The 27778-nt window shown below is 47.0% G+C and overlaps 1 protein-coding gene across 1 annotated transcript in view; it reads left to right on the top strand.

The window, feature by feature from the left end:
• Positions 1-27778, top strand: part of ush2a (Usher syndrome 2A (autosomal recessive, mild)) — a gene marked incomplete at both ends in the record, with an annotated part of 469579 nt that overhangs the window by 190347 nt on the left and 251454 nt on the right. The window contains 2 exon segments of the mRNA XM_084308263.1: positions 4032-4198; positions 8127-8215. Coding sequence (XP_084164389.1) covers positions 4032-4198; positions 8127-8215 — 256 coding nt within the window.

Here is a 27778-nt window from a genome sequence, read left to right as displayed (position 1 = left end):
GTAAGCACTTTTCTCATGAGTAAGCCTGGTTTTTAAGATAAGCATCTAAATCTATATATCACAAACAGTGACTACTCCATCCAGCTTACTTACATGAAAAATCAGCAGACAGCATTCTCTGGTGGGGCGGGAGCCGCAGAACTCTGGGGTGTCTGGGCTCCTCGAATTAACACTGTTTTTCTCTTAAATACTATAATTTCCCACCAATAGTAGCACATTTTAATAATACGTTTGGTCCAATCCGGTTGGTTCTTCTGTGGGGGCTGTCCCCAAATTGATCTCCTGTGTGGGTCTTCCTTCAGTAAACAGAGGAGGGTGCTTTTGATGACCCCCCTCCTTGGCTGCTCAGGTCTTTCTCAGTCCAGGGGGTATTCCACTTAAACATTTTACCAAGTCTCTAGTGTATTATGAATTTACACACTTCTAATATTATTACAGTTTTACTCTTGGCTTATATTTTGATATCAAACAGTGATAAAGAATAACTTGTTTTGTGAATTAGTTTCGATGACTATCATCCTGTGAATACATTCTACTCTTCACAAGTCTGGGCTGGGCTGGTCTGCCCTCTGCACCCAGTGGGGGCTATCACCATATTTACATACAGTACTCAGTCACGTGTGGGGGTTGAGAATGGCTGTCTTGTAACGCCAATACTATTACCTTTGGCTGAGCCTGGCTTTTACATTATGATTCTCTAATTATTCACACATATTAGATATGAAATCCAGTCAAGGTTACCACATCCCCACCAGACTGGTGGACAAGCTGATCGAGCTGGGTCTGAGCCCCGCTCTGAGCGCCTGGATACTTGACTTTCTGAGTGAAAGGCCCCAGGCGGTCAGGGTGGGGGGTCAGACCTCCACCACCATCACCCTGAGTATCGGGTCCCCCCAGGGCTGTGTTCTGAGACCCCTACTGTATTCACTATACACACATGACTGTGTGGCCAAGTTCAGCTCCAACTCCATAGGAAAGTTTGCGGACGACACAGTGGTGTTGGGGCTGATCTCTGACAACAATTAGAAAGCCTACCGGGAGGAGGTTGAGGCACTGGAACGCTGGTGCCAGGACAACAGCCTGCTCCTGAACATTGGTAAAACCAAGGAGCTGATCGTGGATTTGAGGAGAACACAGCAGGGTACACACACACCACTGAGGATAAACAGGGCTATCATGGACAGGGTGAGCAGCTTCAAGTACCTGGGGGTCCACATCTCAGAGGACCTGACATGGACAACACACATAGACTCAGTCGTAAAGAAGGCGAAGCAGCGCCTCTACCACTTGAGACAGTTAAGGAAGTTCAGAGTATCGGGAAAGATACTCCAGTCCTTCTACTCCGCAGCTGTAGAGAGCATCTTGACTGGAAACATCACTGCCTGGTATTGAAACAGCACGGCACAGGACAAGAAGGCCCTACAGAGAGTGGTGGGCTCAGCCGAGCGTACCACGGATATTGCACTACCACCCCTGCAGGCCTTATATAACAAGAGGTGCAAATCCAGAGCCTGCAGAATAAGGAAAGACCCTCATCACCCCAACAACAGCCTGTTCAAGCTGCTGCGGTCAGGCAAACGCCTGCGAACACCAGCAACTAGGACAGAGAGACTTCGGCTCAGCTTCTTCCCCCAGGCCATCAGAATCTTGAACACTGAACTCTCCACACACAAGCACACATGAGCACACACACAACACACACACTATATATGCTCACACACTAAGCAGTCACTTTAGCATGAACACACACACATGCTGCACACGCCCACACTCAACGGACACCTTATGCAATGGAAAAGGTCACTTTAAAAAATAAGAGCGGGAGAGGTTCTTGTATGGTAAACGGAGGGATGTAGCAAGCTAGCATAAGGACACATAGTATAACTGTAGATTGTATAGTATAGCATGTATAGTAGTGTACATAAGACCCAGTGCCTCATCCGTAGCTAACTGTGTATGCACTATCGCAGGACCTTAGCATGTCTTACCATGCTCTTGTAAACTTTATGTACATATACCTGTTGTTATTATTATTACTTGTATTATTGCATTGTATTATTGCACATCGTATTATTGCACAAATGTCCTATTCCTGTCTATTACTTGTGTTGCACATCGCTGCGGGCATGACCCCCCGCATTTCACTGTATGCTTGTATGCCGTGACAAATAAAACTCTTGACTTGACTTGACTCTTGACTCTCCAGACCTATGGGCCAGGCGTGCACAGTGTTGTGTCATTTGGCCACATTGTGGCACAATTTGTAAAAATCACATGATGAAGACATGTTATTTACCACAGCTCACAGTAAGGTCGCTTTCACACAGGGGCTGTTTGGTCCGGACTTTCGGACCAGAATTCGATAGTCCGGTTTTTCGGGTCTGTGTGAATGCGCGTCGAACTCGGTTCGCGGACCAAACAGTCGAACTCTGGTCCGCCTGAAAACGTCGGTCTCGGTTCGGCTTCATAGAACCAAACGTAGGAAGTCACCTGATAAACCATCTTGGGTATATTATTACCGCGGCGCGCATTCACTGCAAAACAAGCACACTGCATCTATCTATCTATCTATCTATCTATCTATCTATCTATCTATCTATCTATCTATCTATCTATCTATCTATCTATCTATCTATCTATCTATCTATCTATCTATCTATCTATCTATCCATCTATCCATCTATCCATCTATCCATCTATCCATCTATCCATCTATCCATCTATCCATCTATCCATCTATCCATCTATCCATCTATCCATCTATCCATCTATCCATCTATCCATCTATCCATCTATCCATCTATCCATCTATCTATCTATCTATCTATCTATCTATCTATCTATCTATCTATCTATCTATCTATCTATCTATCTATCTATCTATCTATCTATCTATCTATCTATCTATCTATCTATCTATCTATCTATCTATCTATCTATCTATCTATCTATCTATCTATCTATCTATCTATCTATCTATCTATCTATCTATCTATCTATCTATCTATCTATCTATCTATCTATCTATCTATCTATCTATCTATCTATCTATCTATCTATCTATCTATCTATCTATCTATCTATCTATCTATCTATCTATCTATCTATCTATCTATCTATCTATCTATCTATCTATCTATCTATCTATCTATCTATCTACTGTGCATCTTGGGGTAGAACAAGGAAGAAAAAAAACACAGCTGTTATTATTATTAATATTACCGCGGCGCGCATTCACTGCAAAACAAGCACACTGCATCTATCTATCTACTGTGCATCTTGGGGTAGAACAAGGAAGAAAAAAAACACAGCTGTTATTATTATTAATATTACCGCGGTGCACATTCACTGCAAAATAAGCACACTGTGTAAACATGTCTCGTGGACAGACTTGGGGGGCTGAAGACCAAATAAAACAGCTGCTTGTGGGGAATGTGGGCACTCACAAAAACAACGAGGTGTACAAGTTGTTTAGCGAGAGGATGGTGGTAATGTGCTTCAATAGAACAATGGATCAATGCCATGTCAAAACTCGGCTCCGCTGATCTGGAGGGCTCCGCAGTCCACACACATACACTCACACACGCGCACGCGCACACACGGGCTTGCAGCCACACACACATTTCCACTGTCCAATAGACAAGCGCCCTTTTCGACCGCGTGACATTGTTCAGAAGGTCTCGGTCCGCCTCACAGATATCTGTGTGAACGCAGGCGAACCAAATGAAGAATGCAACAATGTTGCAACTTCACCCCCAGAACCGCACCGAGTCCACCAAAACTATATGTGAAAGCGACCTTAAATCACATGTCTTCATATGTTGTAGGCCTACTGAGGAAATGGTTGCACACCATACAGTGCATCACGTTATATATTAGGCCAGTTACACACCTAACCTAGATATCAGTTACACAGAGAGTTTCTTCTGCTCACTGCGGAAAAGCATAGTTTCCTAACTAAGACCACACTTCCCAAACAGGACGTTGTCAACACTTTGTTGAGTCATTGTCCATGTCTTCTTGTGCCCTAGGTGGCTGGTAGAACGGCGGGTGGCCAGTACACAGCACATCTCCACAGTGGGACGTCTACCTGCAACCACCCCTCCTCTCTCCTTCCTGGATTTGTCCTCAGCTCTGAGTCCCTGGACCAGCTATCAGTACCGGCTGGTGGCCCACACAGAGGCAGGCAGCAGCTCAGGTACAGTAGCTAACCCTAACCGCCACAGAGACAGGCAGTAGCTCAGGTTGGCTAACCCTAACCCCCACAGAGACAGGCAGTAGCTCAGGTTGGCTAACCCTAACCCCCACAGAGACAGGCAGCAGCTCAGATTAGCTAACTGTTACAAAGGGTCAGATTAAACCGAATATATATATTTATTGCTTGAGATCCCTTGTATAATATTTGTATATCGTTTGATATCCCTTGTATATTATTTGTATATATACACGGAATATCCCTTTACCTGGGTACAAACCAGACCATAATATTCGCTCTCCTATTGGACAGCGACCCCTAGGCGCCAACGACCATACCCCCAATGGCAAGTTCAAAGGCAACGCCAAGGCATGTCTCAACATGTCCAGGTTTGCGCAGTAATACGAGACAGAACTGAGGTTGGCACTAGATAATTCACCTTACGTATAAATACGGCGCAGGTGGAAACAGCAGCAATTCGTTCATTACTAGTAAAGCCTTCACCACGAGACAACGTGCAGTGAAGTGGGCAACTTTGCCTCTGAATAGAGCCTTGAGAACCGCGTGCGAATAGATTGCTAAAGTGTCAGAGTTTAACGCAGTACCGTTGAGTTCGACTTATTCTAATGTGAAGTAATAGTCTATCATTTATAGTGTATCGTGCGGCTACCGTTCTTCAGTGACCAGCATTACCACCGGTTCGTCGTGTATATAGCTAGTGCACTTATCCAGGCTGGGCGGCCTAAACTCGTGCCCCCACCCGAGGAGTCCTAGATGAGAACTGTTGGATATGTACACCGGAGAACCTACACCGGCGACTGCAGAACCTTTTCTGGTTGGATTATATTGCTTTGGTACCGTGACTGCTGGAGCAGAGAACCGTCTACCCCACTATCGTGTGGGATCTACCCCCCGTGAGGAGCATCACTCGAGCCCGCCTCTAGGAAGAGGCTGGCTAGCTTTCATCCATGCTGTCGAGCATACTGGATTATAGCTGTTGCTTTGTCTACCGATCAAGGGAGTACTGCACTGGCTCCTGTATCTGGAGCCTCGTTATTCCGCGTTGACCCAGACTTTGCACCCGAACATTCCTCTACCCTGCCGGCCTTACACCCGGAGGGAACCCCCCAGTGTCTCCAGCTGGTACTAGTGTGCCTTATGTAATTGCTATGCCACAGGTGGCGTCAGTTTAGACCCATCTTACTATTCTCATTGACTTACGCTCTTGACCTACTTTACGTGTGTTCTTCGCCTTACAAGCGCGAGTATAATTCTCAATCTGTAACCTAACGTTGCTTGCTCTGATAATAATAAATACCCTTCAAATAGAACTTTATGTGTCAATGCCGTGTTCTTGTGTGGGTGTTCACCATATATATTCATGTACTGTATGGCCAGTAATTAAAGTACATAACTAAGTAGTGGTTTAATAATACCATACTCTCAATACAGTCAGGGATTTGTACCCCTCAGTTACACTAACCCTAACCCCCACAGAGGCAGGCAGCAGCTCAGGTTAGCTAACCCTAACCCACACAGAGGCAGGTAGCAGCTCAGGTTAGCTAACCCTAACCCCCACAGAGGCAGGCAGCAGCTCAGGTTAACTAACCCTAACCCCCACAGAGGCAGGCAGCAGCTCAGGTTAACTAACCCTAACCCCCACAGAGGCAGGCAGCAGCTCAGGTTAGCTAACCCCACAGATACAGACAGTAGCTCAGGTTAACTTACCCTAACCCTAACCCACACAGAGGCAGGCAGCAGCTCAGGTTAGCTAACCCTAACCCTAGCCTCTCCCTGAACGTCAGCGAAACAAAGGAGATGATTGTGGACTTTAGGAGGTCGGGGGTCAGGGACTACAGCCCCCTCAGCATCGACGGGGCACCGGTTGAGAGAGTGAACAGTTTTAAGTACCTTGGAGTCCACATATCCAAGGACTTGACATGGCCCACACACATTGACAGTGTTGTGAAGAAAGCACGACAATGTCTCTACTTCCTCAGGCGCCTAAGGAAATTCCAAGTCAGTCAGAAGATCCTTAAGAACTTCTACTCATGTACAATAGAGAGCATCCTGACTGGCAATATCACCTCCTGGTTTGGGAATAGCACTGCACAAGACCGTAGCAGACTACAGAGAGTGGCCCGTTCAGCCGAACGCACAATTGGAGGGGGGATTCCCACTCTCCAGAACATTTACAACAAGCGGTGCATGGGTAAGGCTAAGAGAATTATCAAAGACTCCAGCCACCCAAACAACTGCCTCTTTGAACTGCTGCGGTCAGGCAAGCGATACCGGAGTCTCATGGCAAGCACAGAAAGACTCAGAAGGAGCTTCTATCCCCAGGCCATCAGGATGCTCAATGAACAATAACACTATGTAACAACCATCAAATGCACTCACAGCACACACATCCACACACACAACAACCCATACCTCATTACACCTTACTGTAAATTGTACCTAAATTGTACCTCATCCCATTTCTGCTTTGCACTATATAGTATATTGTATATTAGTATATTGTATAGTATATTGTATGGTAACTCAGTTACTTCTACTCTGCATTGAACATTGTACATATGTACATACTGAACACTTGTGCCTACGTACGTGACTTCTATTTTATACTTGCTATACTTATTTTATTTTATTTTATACTTATCTATTTTTGTCTAGCACAGTCTGGAGCGTAACAGAAAGAAGCATTTTGTATAAAAGTATTCTGTACTTCTGTATGACAACTAATAAAGAAACTTGAAAATTGAGAGGCAGGCAGCAGCTCAGGTTAGCTAACCCTAACCCCATAGAGGCAGGCAGTAGCTCAGGTTAGCTAACCATAACCCACACAGAGGCAGGCAGCAGCTCAGGTTAGCTAACCCTAACCCCCACAGAGGCAGGCAGTAGCTCAGGTTAGCTAACCATAACCCACACAGAGGCAGGCAGTAGCTCAGGTTAGCTAACCCCCACAGAGGGAGGCAGCAGCTCAGGTTAGCTAACCCACACAGAGGCAGGCAGTAGCTCAGGTTAGCTAACACTAACACCCACAGAGACAGGCAGTAGCTCAGGTTGGCTAACCCTAACACCCACAGAGACAGGCAGTAGCTCAGGTTAGCTAACCCCCACAGAGGGAGGCAGCAGCTCAGGTTAGCTAACCCACACAGAGGCAGGCAGTAGCTCAGGTTAGCTAACACTAACACCCACAGAGACAGGCAGTAGCTCAGGTTGGCTAACCCTAACACCCACAGAGACAGGCAGTAGCTCAGGTTAGCTAACCCACACAGAGGGAGGCAGCAGCTCAGGTTAGTTAACCCTAACCCACACAGAGGCAGGCAGTAGCTCAGATTGGCTAACCCACACAGAGGCAGGCAGCAGCTCAGGTTAGCTAACCCTAACCCCCACAGAGGCAGGCAGCAGCTCAGGTACAATAGCTAACCCACACAGAGACAATCAGTAGCTCAGGTTAGCTAACCCTAACGGGAGCATGTCTATGTTCCCCGGGTCCTATGTTCCCCGGGTCCTATGTTCCCCGGTAGCGATATATAGTCGGTTATGCTTAGAGTTTATCTTTAGAGCATGGCGATAGACCACCAGACCTGATTCCAAACTAACCTTAACCAACTTCGAAATAGTGGCCAAGCTTAACCAGTTCGAAACAAGGCGGACATTAATCAACTTTTCAATCAATCAATCAATCTGGGAACATGGAACCCGGGAAACATAGAGCCCGGGGAACATAGGGATGACCCCACCCTAACCCCCACAGAGCCAGGCAGTAGCTCAGGTTACTTCTGGTGGGTCCCAACTCCCTGCATAACAACAGTAACAAAATGTTTGAATGATCCTGGTTGAGGAATTCAGATCCCTGTTTGGGCTCTGTCCTGAAATAAGTATCCTTACCTTACTTCATATATTGTTATATTTCTAACTGCAGGACCGTGGGCCAACATCACTACTAGACCCTCTCGACCCGTTGGCCTCAGCCCACCCAGGGTGATCGTCCTGGGGCCAGAGTCACTAAAGGTAAGGGTTTTGGGAGGGCTGTGGGGTCGAAGCCCAGACTTCTGTAAATCTGTGAGCGGAGAGTTGGGGCGGGGGAAGGGGGGTGCACACAATAAAAAACCTTTGATTTCAAACCATGTACTGTATGTAGGTCTGGAATTGCAATACAGTGATCCTCACAAGGAATTCAATGCAAATCCAAGTCAAGTCTGAAGTCGTTGAGCTAGAGTCCAAGTCAAGTCTGAAGTCATTGAACTAGAGTCCAAGTCAAGTCTCAAGTCGTTGAGCTAGAGTCCAAGTCAAGTCTCAAGTCGTTGAGCTAGAGTCCAAGTCAAGTCTCAAGTCTTTGAGCTAGAGTCCAAGTCAAGTCTCAAGTCTTTGAGCTAGAGTCCAAGTCAAGTCTGACGTCTTTGGGGCGCATGTCCAAGTCAAGTCTCTTTTTGGAATAATATGCGTTTAATTTGCTTTGCATCAAGTTAGAAATAACCTGGTTATTATAGGGAATGCACTTTGTTTTGCATGTTGATTATCAGTCATTTAGCTATTTCTGAAATCGGTTGAATAACATTTATCTAAATGTTCAATAAATACGTTTTCTCTTTTTCTTTTATCACTTTTGATCATACTGCACTGTGTGATATATGTACTCGGGTTCGATTAAGAGCACTGTGTTGAAGAGTGTTGTGATCGACTGATGATGCCTGTTGTCGCATTCCTGACCTGACGTTCAGAGTAAACCTGAAACTGTGGCTACCAACTAAGCTAATGTGTGTTGTCATTGTCAAGTTATTGTTATAAAGAACCCAGTCAAAACTACAACACACTGCAATGGAAAAGAGACAGCTTTGCTTTTAAATGTTCTTCTCTAGCTGTCTAGTTGTTGCCTACTGTATCTATTGTTACGTTGCTATGGACAAGTAGCCTACCGTACCACTAGCTTTGATATGAAATGTGTTTCATATGATTTGCCTTCTCCATACCATTGGTCTTGAGACACCCAATACAATTCCTAAATCATCTATGAACACATTCTTTACAATGTATGCAATGCAATAATACTTGAGGAGTAGCATATTGTTGCATAGTGTCACAGGTAGCGTGGTGAGTGAAAGCCAAGATCAATTACAGTGGCAAAATTATATTTAATGACTTGGCCATAGGACATCGCTGTAAAACAAATGGCCACCAATGTGTGTTAGAGGGAAAAAAAGCTGTTACAACAAAAATGGCAACAAGCTGATTCTAGCAATATATCATAATCAATCCAGTGTCAGATCATCTAACTCAGATGTGTATACAGTGTGTAGCCTATATTTGTTCTTCATAGACTAAATAGGCTTTCAATACGCCGTTAATAGAAAGTGAAAGCATTCCTACGGCCTGAGAAAGCATGATTTAGGCTGCTTTCCAACACAACCACCAGTGGCATAGTGTCCAGTTATTGGACTTGAGTTCTATTAGTAGAACAACCAAACCTTAAATTAAAAACTTTTACATTTCCCAAATTGTGCAGCTCATTAATATATTTTACAGACGCATATCTGTTACCTTGAAAATGTAACTAAATAAAAGGTTTTATAAATTTAGGCTGTATTGCAACACAGACCCCATCTGTGTTGCAAGACATTCCAAAATGACCTCCCTTCCTGAGGGGTTAGAGAAACAAGGTTAAAATACATTCGTGGCATTTCCATTGTCCACTAATACAGGCTTTCTCAGTGTAGGGGATGGGGCCCACTGTGGTCTATACTAAAAAGGGTCCTAGAGGGGGAAATCCTTATCAAATTAAAATGACTGTAATAAAATCTCAATTTCATTTAGAAATGAAAAGTGATTGCCAACAGGTATTAGACAGAAACCACTGTGAAAGCCTTTTAGCCTTACTAGCCTGTGCACAGCTATCAATGGTCACATGTTGTATTCAATTTCATTGTAACACAGAACTAGGAATGATACAACTCTCCAGTCATTCTTCTTCTTATGCTGAAAATGCCGTAGAAGACAAAGCAATGTCATACTGTTCTCTCTCTGGATTTAATTAGAAACACACACACACACACACACACACACACACACACACACACACACACACACACACACACACACACACACACACACACACACACACACACACACACACACACACACACACACACACACACACACACACACACACACACACACACACACACACACACACACACACACACACACACACACACACACACACACACACACACACACACACACACACACACACACACACACACACACACACACACCATTGTCAAGCAGATACTTAACTCAAGGTCCCCTTCAGGAAGTGGGCGGGACCCTGACCCTGTCTGTGGCAGCTTCCTTCCTGTCGGCCATTTTGAAGAAGGGACCAGAGTTTAGCTCCAACTTTGGCTAATCCCACATGAAACCTTCAAAATAATTCTGTACACGTGCATGTGCACACACACACACACACACACACACACACACACACACACACACACACACACACACACACACACACACACACACACACACACACACACACACACACACGCACACATACAGTCTCTCTCTCTCACTAACATATATGTACGCCTGCACTCACAGCCTGGCGCTAATGCTAACGCCACAAAAATGCTAATGCCCGTCATCATTTCAGACACACCCCTGTCATCTCCACGGTGACGCAGCTTTAGGGGTCAGAGGTCAAAGAGGGAGAGTGTTCCTTCCTGGCTATTGCTAATTGGACAGACAGGCACACTGTTTCCTGGTTCCCGAGCTGACCTTGACGCCGCTGAGAAGATTTAACGTCCCTATCCTCAATTCCTCAGTCTCCCTGCGCTCTCGTTTGAATTGCACATAACCTCCTCTCACTCCTGTATTCACTCACTGTCTCTCCTTCACCCTCTCCTTCCTTCCTTCCATCACCTCCTCATATGTTTTGCTATTAATTTGTTTGCTTTTGCGCTGTTGTCTTTTGCGTAATACATACTTCAACTCTATTACTGTACATGTCATCTCTGTACACACAAGGAATCCAAGATGGTGGCGGTGAATGGCAACGTCTTTCAAACCTCCCTCCCTAATGCCAGTGGACTGTTATGTTACTGTTTTAAATTGGCAGTGGACCGTTATTTTACCATTTTAATGTGACAGTGGACTGTTATGTTACTGTTTTACTGTGGCAGTGGGCTGTTATGTTACTGTATTAATGTGGCAGTGGGCTGTTATGTTACTGTTTTACTGTGGCAGTGGGCTGTTATGTTACTGTTTTAAATTGGCAGTGGGCTGTTATGTTACTGTTTTACTGTGGCAGTGGGCTGTTATGTTACTGTTTTAAATTGGCAGTGGACCGTTATTTTACCATTTTAATGTGACAGTGGACTGTTATGTTACTGTTTTACTGTGGCAGTGGGCTGTTATGTTACTGTATTAATGTGGCAGTGGGCTGTTATGTTACTGTTTACTGTGGCAGTGGACTGTTATGTTACTGTTGTACTGTGGCAGTGGGCTGTTATGTTACTGTTTTAATGTGGCAGTGGGCTGTTATGTTACTGTTTTAAATTGGCAGTGGGCTGTTATGTTACTGTTTTACTGTGGCAGTGGGCTGTTATGTTACTGTTTTAAATTGGCAGTGGACTGTTATGTTACTGTTTTACTGTGGCAGTGGGCTGTTATGTTACTGTTTTACTGTGGCAGTGGACTGTTATGTTACTGTTTTACTGTGGCAGTGGACTGTTATGTTACTGTTTTACTGTGGCAGTGGGCTGTTATGTTACTGTTTTACTGTGGCAGTGGACTGTTATGTTACTGTGGCAGTGGGCTGTTATGTTACTGTTTACTGTGGCAGTGGACTGTTATGTTACTGTTTTACTGTGGCAGTGGACTGTTATGTTACTGTTTTACTGTGGCAGTGGACTGTTATGTTACTGTTTTACTGTGGCAGTGGGCTGTTATGTTACTGTTTTACTGTGGCAGTGGACTGTTATGTTACTGTGGCAGTGGGCTGTTATGTTACTGTTTACTGTGGCAGTGGACTGTTATGTTACTGTTTTAATGTGGCAGTGGACTGTTATGTTACTGTTTTACTGTGGCAGTGGACTGTTATGTTACTGTTTTAATGTGACAGTGGACTGTTATGTTACTGTTTTAATGTGGCAGTGGACTGTTATGTTACTGTGGCAGTGGACTGTTATGTTACTGTTTTAATGTGGCAGTGGACTGTTATGTTACTGTATTAATGTGGCAGTGGGCTGTTATGTTACTGTGGCAGTGGACTGTTATGTTACTGTTTTACTGTGGCAGTGGGCTGTTATGTTACTGTTTTAATGTGGCAGTGGACTGTTATGTTACTGTTTTAATGTGACAGTGGACTGTTATGTTACTGTTTTACTGTGGCAGTGGACTGTTATGTTACTGTTTACTGTGGCAGTGGACTGTTATGTTACTGTTTTAATGTGGCAGTGGACTGTTATGTTACTGTTTTAATGTGGCAGTGGACTGTTATGTTACTGTTTTAATGTGGCAGTGGACTGTTATGTTACTGTTTACTGTGGCAGTGGGCTGTTATGTTACTGTTTTACTGTGGCAGTGGACTGTTATGTTACTGTTTTACTGTGGCAGTGGGCTGTTATGTTACTGTTTTACTGTGGCAGTGGACTGTTATGTTACTGTTTTACTGTGGCAGTGGACTGTTATGTTACTGTTTACTGTGGCAGTGGACTGTTATGTTACTGTTTTACTGTGGCAGTGGACTGTTATGTTACTGTTTTACTGTGGCAGTGGACTGTTATGTTACTGTTTTACTGTGGCAGTGGGCTGTTATGTTACTGTTTTACTGTGGCAGTGGACTGTTATGTTACTGTTTTAATGTGGCAGTGGACTGTTATGTTACTGTTTTAATGTGACAGTGGACTGTTATGTTACTGTTTTACTGTGGCAGTGGACTGTTATGTTACTGTTTTAATGTGACAGTGGACTGTTATGTTACTGTTTTACTGTGGCAGTGGGCTGTTATGTTACTGTTTTACTGTGGCAGTGGACTGTTATGTTACTGTTTACTGTGGCAGTGGACTGTTATGTTACTGTTTTAATGTGGCAGTGGACTGTTATGTTACTGTTTTAATGTGGCAGTGGGCTGTTCTGTATCGTTAGTGGCTTAGCTTGGCATCGCCTTCTGCACTATCTCGCGTACGTGCACGCGTACTGAATAAACCACAAATGTACCTCTAATACCAGTATTAGTCTGACCACACCCCTCATCAGCTTACCTTCATAAGCAGGTGTGTGGTCACCTGCTCTCCTCCTTCTCGCTTTCACCACAAGGAAGTGCCTCGGTAGTACCCCACTTGACGTGTCGTTGATAAGTTGAAAAGAGTTGTGACTAGGTTTACATTGTGCCTAACCTTTTTCTTCTCTCACTTGTTTATATAAGAAAAAGGTTTGGGTCATAATGTATTCCGCGGAGAGTAGACCCGCTAGACCTACTCTTCACCACCGATTCTCCATTCCCGCCTCCGTCGTGCGTTCCGGTGCTGGGCTGTTGCCACTCTCGTGGTTGCCGACCCAGCCCGGGAGACTGCCGGTGGATAGTTTTCCTCACCGACGAGCCGAGGGTTCGGAGCCGTCGCTCCGGCGATGGCCTGATCTCGACTCTGGTTCCTCTGTTTCTGGGGAATCGCCCGTTGATGAACGGGGGATTGTCTTAGAGCCAGGGGATTTGCGACGAAAACTTTTTGCGTCTGCTCGCTCACGTCGTCACATGGTGGCGTGCAGACGCGAACGGCCTGGGTTTGGGGAATTGCTGGAGACCAGCGAGGCCGCGTCCGACTCTGGATTTCTGATGGAAACTGAAGACTTCATGGAGGAGGCGGACGGGTTCTTGTATGATGGTCCCGTGGAGGAGAGTATCCCTCCTCCGGAGACCCCGGGGTGGGGAGAAATGGCTCCACGGGGCGCCTTGTTCGAGGATGTCGGGGAACCACCTTGGCCTCATCGACAGGATGCCCTACTGTCAGCCGCATCGGATTGTGGCTCCTTGACCAGTCGCAGCCTGCTGTATGCGAGGGATGCGGGGTCGGTGGAGGAGGGTCCGCAGGGGGAACTGCGGGCCTTGTTTCCCGAGCTCATGGCGGTAGCCGCCGCTGCAAACGGTGTGCCGCTGCCGCAGCCATTGCCTGCTCCTGTCCCTGATGACCTCATAGGCCATCCCTGGCAGCGTCCCCCGGTGAGAGGGGTGGACGTTGTCTACCCATTTTTCCCATCGATGGGGGCCTATGTTCGTCGGGGCCAGGCGGTCTCCAACATCATGGGACTGACTCCCGCCTACGTACCAGTTACGCGGGTGTCGGGGTTGGTCAAAGGTATGGGGGAGGGCGTACCTCGGCTTGACAATCCGATGGCCGCGCTCCTCTGTCCGGATATGGTGTGGGAGCCCCTATGCAAGCCGGTCCTCCAGGGGAGGTCGGCTAGGCGATTGGCTTATTGGGGTGACCAGTCATTTATCGCCGGTACACAGTCGCTGGCTGCGGCCTCTAACATCGCCCACCTGGCTAGATTTGTATCGGGGATAATGACGGGCGGCGCGGATCTGAACGAGGTGAGGTGCGATCAGAGACGGTAGGGAACGTCGTGTCCAGCAGACTGTAACCTACCGTCCCCCCGGGGCTCCCCGAGGTGGCCAGACTCGAGCGGCGCGAGGTGGCAGGCGCCGTTGAGTGACTTTTCCCCCTCTGTGTCCCCTCCTCTACACCCTCCCCGGCCCCCCTATGATTTTGTGCCTTGATCACATATTATTTATTAATAAAAAGTTCCCTGATGTAAGGGGGACTGTGTTTGGCCGAACAAACTGTGTGTTTCTTCAATGCAAATCATGTGGTGGGGTTGTGTTTTATGAATCTACCCTGTTACGTTGGGGGAATGAGTTGTGTTGTGTTACGAGTTTTTAAGCAAGGTCTGCAACTTACACTCGGTAATAGGTTCTATTAGCTTGATGCTCCACATGCAATTAGAACTGGTGATATTCCATTGCTTTAACTAAGTATGTGTTCACAACGCTGTGTTGTTAGTTGCAGTAATGCTCGTACACACTTTTCATGGCCTAGCCATTACTCTCGTTCAACGTCTTCCTATAGCTTAGGCTGCGGGTATGGGATTCACGCACAGGCGACTTGTGTTTTGTTGTAATCCCTTTTACACTTTGTGGGTAGCTAACATTGTATTAGCTTATGCTATATGTGTTTTGTTCTACCGGAGGTTTTCAAAATGGCTACGGTTGATTTCTGTGTGTAGGGATAGAAGGTGTGTTTTTCGGGAGGGGGTGTCGGATAAACCCCTCCTTTACCCACTTGATTGGTTTAGAGGTTTTGTTGACCTTCCTGCTGAGCCAGTCAGGGCCAAGCCAGTGCTTGGCGGGGGAGGGGGGGGGGGGGAGGGGTATTCTACCGACTCCTGTTATGACAGGATCCGGTGGGTTTTCCCCGCCCGTTATAGCGTTGTTGCTATGGCGACGCCTTCCATGAGCTGGTGTCGTAAAGATGTCGAGGGTAGAGCGCAGGACTTAACCTGCTGCGCTCGTTTTTGTGTCAAACTTGAGTCTGTTGGTCACGTGTCTCACAGTTTACATATCTTTTTCTTGACCGTGGTCTCATGTGGGAAGGTGTTTCTGGGGGAATCTGGTCTTACACTCTGATTAAGAAGAGTGACTGGATTAAAATCATGTGAAAAACAGGGTTTTTTACTCCCAGCTGTGCAGTTAGGTCATACATGTGATGCCTTTTCTTTATTTTATAAAGAGTTGAATGTGTCTTGATGGATATGAAATGAGGGTCCCTGATGGAACAAGACTAACGTCTTCTCAGGTCTGCCTCCCCTTATCTTTTTGTATGTATTCCTGTACTGCAGTCTGTTGGGTATGTTTTTCATTCATTCATTCATGGAGTTGATTGCATCTCGCCCCTCTTGTCGTTTCCCTGGGCGTCTTGGGGATTCAATATGGTGGTCTACGCGGCCTATTGTTGATGTGGGTATGTCCAAACGCACACATAGTGCTGGCTCAGGATGTGCTTTGGCCGTTGCTGACTGGCGCGCCTCGTTTGCTTTGGTGAAACAGCGTTTTTATGGAGCAATTGGGATGGGGGTTTTTCCTCTTCCGACATCCTGTGTGTTGTCGATGGGTTCCCGTTCATGTCAGGGGATGATGACGGAATGGGTCTGGGCATATGGGAAGGGTCTCACACCCTAGGGGTGGGCCGCCGGACGCGGTTCATACCGACACGTCTGGGTGGCGCCTTCTTTTTATGTTGGGATCAGACGCGCATATCTGCCCCTTCTCCTGGGGTTGGCAGGTCGGCGTGATTAGGGCACGGGACTGGTTCTGGTCGCGCTGGTCCAGATCAGTGCACCCGTTGTCCGCTGGGGATGCAGATCTGCTGTTCTGGTACCCTGAGGGACTTAGGGTTTTTTCGGGGGGAAAAATGCTAGGTCGATCCGGGTGTCACAGGGTTGTGCGTTATGGGACCCCTTGTTGATACCGAGTGCGGGGTGCTGGGGGCTGGTCTTCCATATTACGCTCTTCTCTTGCGTTTTGGCGCTGAGGAGCCTGTTGGGTGGGGTTACCCTCCTTTGGGATCCTGTGCTCCCCGTATCGCCGGGCCCGGTCCGGGGTGATGCCCGTTGACCTGTAGGCCCGGGATGGCCCTGTTGGGGACCGGAACGCGGGCTGCGGCGGTGCCGCAGGTGCGTTTCGGGGTTTTTTCCTGAGGGGTTATGGGACCAACCATTGCATGGGGTAATGCCTGGGTGGTTGGTTCTCTGGTGTGTTGCTGCAGTGTCAACTCCCGGTTCTCCGGTTGAGGGTGCCCCTGCACGTTCATGACGTCTGCCGATCGTATGGGCTTTTCTGTGGGCAGCTGTCAGGGGCCGTGTGGTCTACGGATCCCGCTCCTGACGTGCTGTTGAAAGCTTGGTTATGCGACAACGCCAGCATACGCCCCTTCCGCCGGGGCGGCTGTTTCGGCTGTCCTTTCTGGCGCCTGCCTCGTCCGCAGTTTTTTCCAGGCTTGGGTTGACGACCTGTTGCCTGGTCTTCCCCGGTGCACTGCCTGTTCCGTTGGTTAACTCTTGTGTGTTATGACCATGCTGTCTGCCTGTTGCAGGGCTTGTGTTCCAGGCGGTGTGCTGTTGAGGGGGACAGGGCCCGCTCGGCTGAGGGGCCTTTGTCCGAATACGCTGGCGATGTGAGGGGCGGGGTCACTAGGTGCCCCCCTGGTGGGGTCTTGATGCTGGCATCATGGACTTCTCCGGGCCCCCATTCCAGGGGGTCCAGTCCTTTTGGTAGGTCTGGGTCTTCCTTTGCGCTCCGCTGCTACGGCCTTGCCACGGGGTTGGGTTTGCCCTTGACCCCGTGATTCTGGGGGCAGTAACGAGGTTGTTCCTCCGTTCGTTCCCGGGTGGCATGCGGGTTGTGCGTGTGTGTAGTCGTGGGGTCAAGCCACGGTCTGCTCACCCTGTGCGTTAAGTTGCTTGAGTGCCTCTTCGCACGGTCGGGTCCGTCGCCTTCCCGTGAAGCCTCTAATAGGGGGGATACCCTCCATTAGGGGGGGTCGGGGGGGCTCGGCCCTCCCTGTTCTGATGGTTTTGGGGGGCTGTCAGCGGGGTGTATTCGTCAGCCAAGTGGCTCCGCTTGGCCTCCCTTGTGCAGAAGGCGATGCCAAGCTAAGCCACTAACGATACAGAACGTTAGGTTATGACTATAACCAAGTTCTGTTAGTTAGGGGCGATGCTTGGCATCGGACGGCCGCTGCAGCCCTTGACCTCACCTTGTGGTGAAAGCTTGGGAAGGGGGAGAGCAGGTGACCACACACCTGCTTATGAAGGTAAGCTGATGAGGGGTGTGGTCAGACTAATACTGGTATTAGAGGTACATTTGTGGTTTATTCAGTACGCGTGCACGTACGCGAGATAGTGCAGAAGGCGATGCCAAGCATCGCCCCTAACTAACAGAACTTGGTTATAGTCATAACCTAACGTTATGTTACTGTTTACTGTGGCAGTGGACTGTTATGTTACTGTTTTACTGTGGCAGTGGACTGTTATGTTACTGTTTTACTGTGGCAGTGGACTGTTATGTTACTGTTTTACTGTGGCAGTGGGCTGTTATGTTACTGTTTTACTGTGGCAGTGGACTGTTATGTTACTGTTTTAATGTGGCAGTGGACTGTTATGTTACTGTTTTAATGTGACAGTGGACTGTTATGTTACTGTTTTACTGTGGCAGTGGACTGTTATGTTACTGTTTTAATGTGACAGTGGACTGTTATGTTACTGTTTTACTGTGGCAGTGGGCTGTTATGTTACTGTTTTACTGTGGCAGTGGACTGTTATGTTACTGTTTACTGTGGCAGTGGACTGTTATGTTACTGTTTTAATGTGGCAGTGGACTGTTATGTTACTGTTTTAATGTGGCAGTGGACTGTTATGTTACTGTTTTAATGTGGCAGTGGACTGTTATGTTACTGTTTACTGTGGCAGTGGGCTGTTATGTTACTGTTTTACTGTGGCAGTGGACTGTTATGTTACTGTTTACTGTGGCAGTGGACTGTTATGTTACTGTTTTACTGTGGCAGTGGACTGTTATGTTACTGTTTACTGTGGCAGTGGACTGTTATGTTACTGTTTTACTGTGGCAGTGGACTGTTATGTTACTGTTTTACTGTGGCAGTGGACTGTTATGTTACTGTTTTACTGTGGCAGTGGGCTGTTATGTTACTGTTTTACTGTGGCAGTGGACTGTTATGTTACTGTTTTACTGTGGCAGTGGACTGTTATGTTACTGTTTTACTGTGGCAGTGGGCTGTTATGTTACTGTTTTACTGTGGCAGTGGACTGTTATGTTACTGTTTTACTGTGGCAGTGGGCTGTTATGTTACTGTTTTACTGTGGCAGTGGACTGTTATGTTACTGTTTTACTGTGGCAGTGGACTGTTATGTTACTGTTTTACTGTGGCAGTGGACTGTTATGTTACTGTTTTACTGTGGCAGTGGGCTGTTATGTTACTGTTTACTGTGGCAGTGGACTGTTATGTTACTGCATTAATGTGGCAGTGGACTGTTATGTTACTGTTTTACTGTGGCAGTGGGCTGTTATGTTACTGTTTACTGTGGCAGTGGACTGTTATGTTACTGTTTTACTGTGGCAGTGGACTGTTATGTTACTGTTTTACTGTGGCAGTGGGCTGTTATGTTACTGTTTACTGTGGCAGTGGACTGTTATGTTACTGTTTTACTGTGGCAGTGGGCTGTTATGTTACTGTTTACTGTGGCAGTGGACTGTTATGTTACTGTTTTACTGTGGCAGTGGACTGTTATGTTACTGTTTTACTGTGGCAGTGGGCTGTTATGTTACTGTTTTACTGTGGCAGTGGACTGTTATGTTACTGTTTTACTGTGGCAGTGGACTGTTATGTTACTGTTTTACTGTGGCAGTGGGCTGTTATGTTACTGTTTTACTGTGGCAGTGGACTGTTATGTTACTGTTTTACTGTGGCAGTGGACTGTTATGTTACTGTTTTACTGTGGCAGTGGACTGTTATGTTACTGTTTTACAGTGGCAGTGGGCTGTTATGTTACTGTTTTAATGTGGCAGTGGACTGTTATGTTACTGTTTTACTGTGGCAGTGGACTGTTATGTTACTGTTTTACTGTGGCAGTGGGCTGTTATGTTACTGTTTACTGTGGCAGTGGACTGTTATGTTACTGTTTACTGTGGCAGTGGACTGTTATGTTACTTTTTTAATGTGGCAGTGGGCTGTTATGTTACTGTTTTACTGTGGCAGTGGGCTGTTATGTTACTGTTTTACTGTGGCAGTGGGCTGTTATGTTACTGTTTTACTGTGGCAGTGGGCTGTTATGTTACTGTTTTAATGTGGCAGTGGGCTGTTATGTTACTGTTTTAATGTGGCAGTGGACTGTTATGTTACTGTTTTAATGTGGCAGTGGACTGTTATGTTACTGTTTACTGTGGCAGTGGGCTGTTATGTTACTGTTTTAATGTGGCAGTGGGCTGTTATGTTACTGTTTTACTGTGGCAGTGGACTGTTATGTTACTGTTTTAATGTGGCAGTGGGATGTTATGTTACTGTTTTACTGTGGCAGTGGACTGTTATGTTACTGTTTTACTGTGGCAGTGGACTGTTATGTTACTGTTTTACTGTGGCAGTGGACTGTTATGTTACTGTTTACTGTGGCAGTGGGCTGTTATGTTACTGTTTTAATGTGGCAGTGGGCTGTTATGTTACTGTTTTACTGTGGCAGTGGACTGTTATGTTACTGTTTTAATGTGGCAGTGGGCTGTTATGTTACTGTTTTAATGTGGCAGTGGACTGTTATGTTACTGTTTACTGTGGCAGTGGGCTGTTATGTTACTGTTTTAATGTGGCAGTGGGCTGTTATGTTACTGTTTTACTGTGGCAGTGGACTGTTATGTTACTGTTTTAATGTGGCAGTGGGCTGTTATGTTACTGTTTTAATGTGGCAGTGGACTGTTATGTTACTGTTTTACTGTGGCAGTGGGCTGTTATGTTACTGTTTTACTGTGGCAGTGGGCTGTTATGTTACTGTTTTAATGTGGCAGTTGACTGTTATGTTACTGTTTTACTGTGGCAGTGGACTGTTATGTTACTGTTTTAATGTGGCAGTGGACTGTTATGTTACTGTTTACTGTGGCAGTGGGCTGTTAGGTTACTGTTTTACTGTGGCAGTGGGCTGTTATGTTACTGTTTTAATGTGGCAGTGGGCTGTTATGTTACTGTTTTACTGTGGCAGTGGGCTGTTATGTTACTGTTTTAATGTGGCAGTGGGCTGTTATGTTACTGTTTTAATGTGGCAGTGGGCTGTTATGTTACTGTTTTAATGTGGCAGTGGACTGTTATGTTACTGTTTTACTGTGGCAGTGGACTGTTATGTTACTGTTTTACTGTGGCAGTGGACTGTTATGTTACTGTTTTACTGTGGCAGTGGACTGTTATGTTACTGTTTTACTGTGGCAGTGGACTGTTATGTTACTGTTTTACTGTGGCAGTGGACTGTTATGTTACTGTTTTACTGTGGCAGTGGGCTGTTATGTTACTGTTTTACTGTGGCAGTGGACTGTTATGTTACTGTGGCAGTGGGCTGTTATGTTACTGTTTACTGTGGCAGTGGACTGTTATGTTACTGTTTTAATGTGGCAGTGGACTGTTATGTTACTGTTTTACTGTGGCAATGGACTATTATGTTACTGTTTTAATGTGACAGTGGACTGTTATGTTACTGTTTTAATGTGGCAGTGGACTGTTATGTTACTGTGGCAGTGGACTGTTATGTTACTGTTTTAATGTGGCAGTGGACTGTTATGTTACTGTATTAATGTGGCAGTGGGCTGTTATGTTACTGTGGCAGTGGACTGTTATGTTACTGTTTTACTGTGGCAGTGGGCTGTTATGTTACTGTTTTAATGTGGCAGTGGACTGTTATGTTACTGTTTTAATGTGACAGTGGACTGTTATGTTACTGTTTTACTGTGGCAGTGGACTGTTATGTTACTGTTTACTGTGGCAGTGGACTGTTATGTTACTGTTTTAATGTGGCAGTGGACTGTTATGTTACTGTTTTAATGTGGCAGTGGACTGTTATGTTACTGTTTTAATGTGGCAGTGGACTGTTATGTTACTGTTTACTGTGGCAGTGGGCTGTTATGTTACTGTTTTACTGTGGCAGTGGACTGTTATGTTACTGTTTTACTGTGGCAGTGGGCTGTTATGTTACTGTTTTACTGTGGCAGTGGACTGTTATGTTACTGTTTTACTGTGGCAGTGGACTGTTATGTTACTGTTTACTGTGGCAGTGGACTGTTATGTTACTGTTTTACTGTGGCAGTGGACTGTTATGTTACTGTTTTACTGTGGCAGTGGACTGTTATGTTACTGTTTTACTGTGGCAGTGGGCTGTTATGTTACTGTTTTACTGTGGCAGTGGACTGTTATGTTACTGTTTTAATGTGGCAGTGGACTGTTATGTTACTGTTTTAATGTGACAGTGGACTGTTATGTTACTGTTTTACTGTGGCAGTGGACTGTTATGTTACTGTTTTAATGTGACAGTGGACTGTTATGTTACTGTTTTACTGTGGCAGTGGGCTGTTATGTTACTGTTTTACTGTGGCAGTGGACTGTTATGTTACTGTTTACTGTGGCAGTGGACTGTTATGTTACTGTTTTAATGTGGCAGTGGACTGTTATGTTACTGTTTTAATGTGGCAGTGGACTGTTATGTTACTGTTTTAATGTGGCAGTGGACTGTTATGTTACTGTTTACTGTGGCAGTGGGCTGTTATGTTACTGTTTTACTGTGGCAGTGGACTGTTATGTTACTGTTTACTGTGGCAGTGGACTGTTATGTTACTGTTTTACTGTGGCAGTGGACTGTTATGTTACTGTTTACTGTGGCAGTGGACTGTTATGTTACTGTTTTACTGTGGCAGTGGACTGTTATGTTACTGTTTTACTGTGGCAGTGGACTGTTATGTTACTGTTTTACTGTGGCAGTGGGCTGTTATGTTACTGTTTTACTGTGGCAGTGGACTGTTATGTTACTGTTTTACTGTGGCAGTGGACTGTTATGTTACTGTTTTACTGTGGCAGTGGGCTGTTATGTTACTGTTTTACTGTGGCAGTGGACTGTTATGTTACTGTTTTACTGTGGCAGTGGGCTGTTATGTTACTGTTTTACTGTGGCAGTGGACTGTTATGTTACTGTTTTACTGTGGCAGTGGACTGTTATGTTACTGTTTTACTGTGGCAGTGGACTGTTATGTTACTGTTTTACTGTGGCAGTGGGCTGTTATGTTACTGTTTACTGTGGCAGTGGACTGTTATGTTACTGCATTAATGTGGCAGTGGACTGTTATGTTACTGTTTTACTGTGGCAGTGGGCTGTTATGTTACTGTTTACTGTGGCAGTGGACTGTTATGTTACTGTTTTACTGTGGCAGTGGACTGTTATGTTACTGTTTTACTGTGGCAGTGGGCTGTTATGTTACTGTTTTACTGTGGCAGTGGACTGTTCTGTATCGTTAGTGGCTTAGCTTGGCATCGCCTTCTGCACTATCTCGCGTACGTGCACGCGTACTGAATAAACCACAAATGTACCTCTAATACCAGTATTAGTCTGACCACACCCCTCATCAGCTTACCTTCATAAGCAGGTGTGTGGTCACCTGCTCTCCTCCTTCTCGCTTTCACCACAAGGAAGAGGTGCCTCGGTAGATCCCCACACTTGACACCATGATGGAAGAAATTGGATTAGGAACAGCTTGGGAAACAAGGATACGTTGACATCATATCTTTATTTTCTCTCTCACTATTTTCGAGAAAATACGGCGATATTGTCTTCGTACTGGAGTGTCTAGAAGATGATGATCATTCTACAAACCCTCCACCGGTTTTCGTATTGGGAGCACGCCGCTGCATGCTTCTCAACTGCAGTTCCTTGCTGTGTTTGTTGGGGTGAAACCTGTCAGGCCACAGCTGAACTGTCGGACATGCCGCTGTTGTGAGGAGCGGTGCGTTCCAGGTTGGGTGAGTAGTGTTTGCTGGCGGGCTCCACTTGTCTGTTAGTGCTATGGGGGCTACTAGACAAAGTTTATGGAAACCGGCCCCAGGCTAGGGTCCTTTGTTTAGCCGTCTAGGCGACAGAAGGCCTTGGTCTGGCGACCATTATAGTTTTAACTAGTGGGCCGCGACCATTGACACTGGTGATCCCTGTGTGTTCTGGACGAGTGGATTCTCTCTGTCACCGTGTTAAGACCCCATCTTTCATATCCAAATGAGAGTATTCCTTCACGAGGGGATATGTGCATGTAATGTGCGATAGCGGCAGATTCATGTTCAAAGTCAGCTATACAGGCCAGTTGGTACTGTGCTGATTCCGCCGGACGTGTTAATGTCACCGTTGTGAAGCGGTGTTGACGTCTTGTTTTCTCTTTTCTCTTAAAAAGTGAGGAGGGTTCAGAACGGCGGCCTGTCTGGGTGAGTGTTATGTCATTGTTTACATGTTCATAGCTTACGGTTAGCCGGTCGGTGGCCTGGCGCGGGGTAGCTTGGCTTCTAGCGCGCCGCCGGGAGCTCGCTCCTGATCGCGTGCGTCGTAGATCGGCGTCTCGCGAGCGGAAGCGATAGCACCCGAACGGTTGGAGCAGCCGTTAGCTTGATGCTATTCTGTTGAACGTGCTTTGATTTTTAACATGTTTTACACTCTTGACCACGACGTCATCTTTGACAGGGGATGTTCGTCAACCCTGCCTGAGCCTAGACGGGGATTGCGTCAACAAAGAGGGCTGTGTTCTACGGTGGCTTATGACTGCACTTCGCTGATCTGCGTTCCGGGCAGGTACGGGGTTGGCCAGACCCTCATAACACGTCTACTGGTTTTACCTTGCTAAATGTATTGTGAATGACGGTGTTTTTTCCCAAAACGTGTGTTGTTGCAATGCATTTGAGATACGTTGCGGGTTGTGTGTGAGCTGTTTTTGTCACTGGCAGTAGCTTCTCCGTGCAGGTCGTGATGTATTGATCTGGTTGTTGTGTGAGAAACATCATGGTGTTTATGTGTACCGTGTACTCACTACTAAGGCAACTAACCTATGAAGCTATGCTTGGTGACGAGTGAGTAAAAGAATGTTCTTTCTCAGACTGTAATGACAATGGACAGTGAGTTCACACATTAACAGGTTTTCCTGTTTTAACTGGCCGTATTGAGGGTAAAATAGGAGGATTGTGTTTTTCCCCCCCCGGTTCCCTGGGGACTTTATCACCTCCTATCAGACATGTTGTGCATTAATTGTGTCTTTTGTGTGGTAGGGATACGATGTAACTCTCAGCTTGATTGCTGAGGTTGTGCTAAATCTGCTGGAGAAACTTATTTCCTAAAGGGAAATTGGTTTGGTTGCTGTCATGTGTGCTTAGCAAGGCCTGTGGTCGATACTAATCAAGAATGATGTATTCTCTCATTGTGATGATGATGGGTTGTGTGTGTCATGTGACCTACAACTGGGTTGTACTGACCACAGAAGCACATGTGTATGTTGGACCGGGGTTCTTAGAGCCCTCTCTATTCTGTGTTTTTCCTTAGTAAAAATCAGATAGCAGGTTAGCTCGTGCGCTGTGTGGAGCTGTGAAACGCTTCATAGAGTTGACTATGACTGTGTCATATTCTCTTTTTGTCGTTGCGTCGTATCATGGGTGTGGGGTCGTAAAGGGGTGAACTGGTAACCTTTCCTCTCCCCGTTGTTCTGTCGGTCAGGGGTACACCCCCTGTCCTTCAAGGTTCCCGTCACGTGGCGGTTCGGCACGTTACGGGGGGGGGGGGGGGGGGGGGGAGGGAGTTCCTGGTCCCACGGCCTGGTATATTGGGCGTGTGCACCGCAGGAATTCCCCCGCCATAGAGTACGTCACCGTGCGCGTCTCTGTTGGTAGGACTTCCGTGTGCTGTTCAGGTCCATGTGATGGATCTGTTTTCAGGGGGGGTGGTCAGGGCTCCTCCTCACCAAGCGCCTACTCAGGCCTTCTGTGAGTTCGGACTCCTTCTTCCATGTGATCCATGTGACGAAGCCTCCATCAGAGTACAGAGCCTTCCTCCTCAGATTGTCAAAGTGAGTGGACCCTCTAGAAGGGTCCTTTTCTATTGTATGTATATTCGATTCAATTCGTTTATTGAGTGTGTATGGGTTCGGTGCCTCTTCCCCGGAGGCCCTAAAACCAGTTTTTTACATGGCTCAAGGTGCAATATATTCTTTTCAATCTGTACAGCTCGCGTGGGAAGTCTCTCTGGGGATCCCCGTCTCTTTCCTATGGGAGGGTGGTGGGATGTAAAAGTGTGAAAATTTTTTACCCCGGCTGTGTAGACTGGGATACATACTGTTGATGCTTCCTTCTTTCTATTCCAGAAGTGTTGGAGTTAGGGAGTGTCACACCCCTCTTGTCGTTCCCCTGGGCGCCTTGGGGATTCAATGGCAGGTCTAAATAGCCTGTTCATTGATGGGGGTGTGTCCCGACGCACGTATAGTGCTAGCTCGCTGTAAACAGGCGATTGACTGGCACGCCTTAGTTGCTTGTGGTTGAAACAGCGTTTTTATAAAGCAACTGAGATGGGGGTTTTTCCTCTTCCGGCGACCACATCCCATGACCTGGGTGGGTTGTCGACGGATCCTCGTTCATGTCTGGGGGATGATGACGGGATGGATCTGAACATATGTAGTGGGGTCTCACGCCCTTGGGGTGGGCCACCAGGCGCGGTTCGTCCCGACGTCTGGGTGGCGCCTTCTTTTCATGTTAAGATCAACACGCATATCTGCCCTTTTCCTGGGGCATGTCGGCGTGGTTAGGGCACGGGACTGGTTCTGGTCACGCTGGTCCAGATCAGTTGAACCCGTTGTCCGCCGGGGATGCAGATCTGCTGTTCTGGTACCCTGAGGGACTTGGGCTTTTTTCAGGGGGAAAAATGCCAGGTCGGTCTGGGTGTCACAGGGTTAAGCGCTATGGAGACCCTGGTTGGGTATGTTTTTACTCAGCACTGTCGTCATGGCTTACAGCCATGCCATTCTGTACGCGCTCGATCTCGTCGGATCTCGGCCGCTACACAGGTTGGTCCTGGTTAGTACTTGGTTGGGAGACCGCCGGGGAATACCAGGTACGGTGTGCTTAGGGGCTGGTTCTCCATTGTTTTTCGCTCCTCTCTCACGCATGGCGGGGGTGGTTTTTTGACCTCCTCTGGTGACCCTGTGCTTCCCGTACCGCCAGGCCCGGTCCGAAGTGATGTTTGCGACCCGTAGGCCTGGGTTAACCCTTTTTGGAAACTGAAACACTTGTACTGCGGTATAGCCGGTGTATACCCGCAGGTGTGTTTTGGAGTTTTTTCTTGAGGGGTTATAGGAACAACCACCGCATTGGGTAACACCGAGGTGGTTGATTCCCTGGTGTGTTGGAGCAGTGTCAACTCCCGGGTTCACCGGTTGAGGGTGCCCCTGCACGTTCATGACGTCTGCCAATCGTGTCAGCCTTCTCTGCCTCGACCCCTCTGGGTGGGGGTTGTTAAATGGAGGCTTGGTCATGCAACACCGCCAGCTTACGCTCCTTCCGCCGGGGCGGCTGTGTTCAGCTGTCCCCTCTGGCGCCTGTCTCGTCCGCAGTCTCCAGGCTAGGGTTAACAGCCTGTTGCCTGGTTTTTCCCCGGTGCGCTGCCTGCTTCCGTTGGTTAACCTTTTTTGTGTGCTTACGGCCATGCTGACTGCCTATTCTGCAGGGTCAGTGTGCCAGGCGGTGTACTATTGGGGGGACGGGGCCCGCTCGGCTTACTGGCCTGGTTGGTTCCGCCTGGGAATACCAGGTGCAGTAACTGAGGGGCCTTTGTCCGAATACGCTGGCGATGTGGGGGGCGGGGCACTACGTGCCCACCTGGTGGGGTCTTGATGCTGGCATCATGGACTTCTCCGGGCCCCCATTCCAGGGAGTCCAGTCCTTTTGGTGGGTCTGGGTCTTCCTTCGTGCTCCG

This window comes from Notolepis coatsorum, assembly GCF_963971535.1.
Source record: "Notolepis coatsorum genome assembly, chromosome: 2".
NCBI lineage: Eukaryota > Metazoa > Chordata > Actinopteri > Aulopiformes > Paralepididae > Notolepis > Notolepis coatsorum.
The sequence above is the reverse complement of the archived record's forward strand: the minus strand, read 5'-3'. Positions and strand labels throughout refer to the sequence as shown.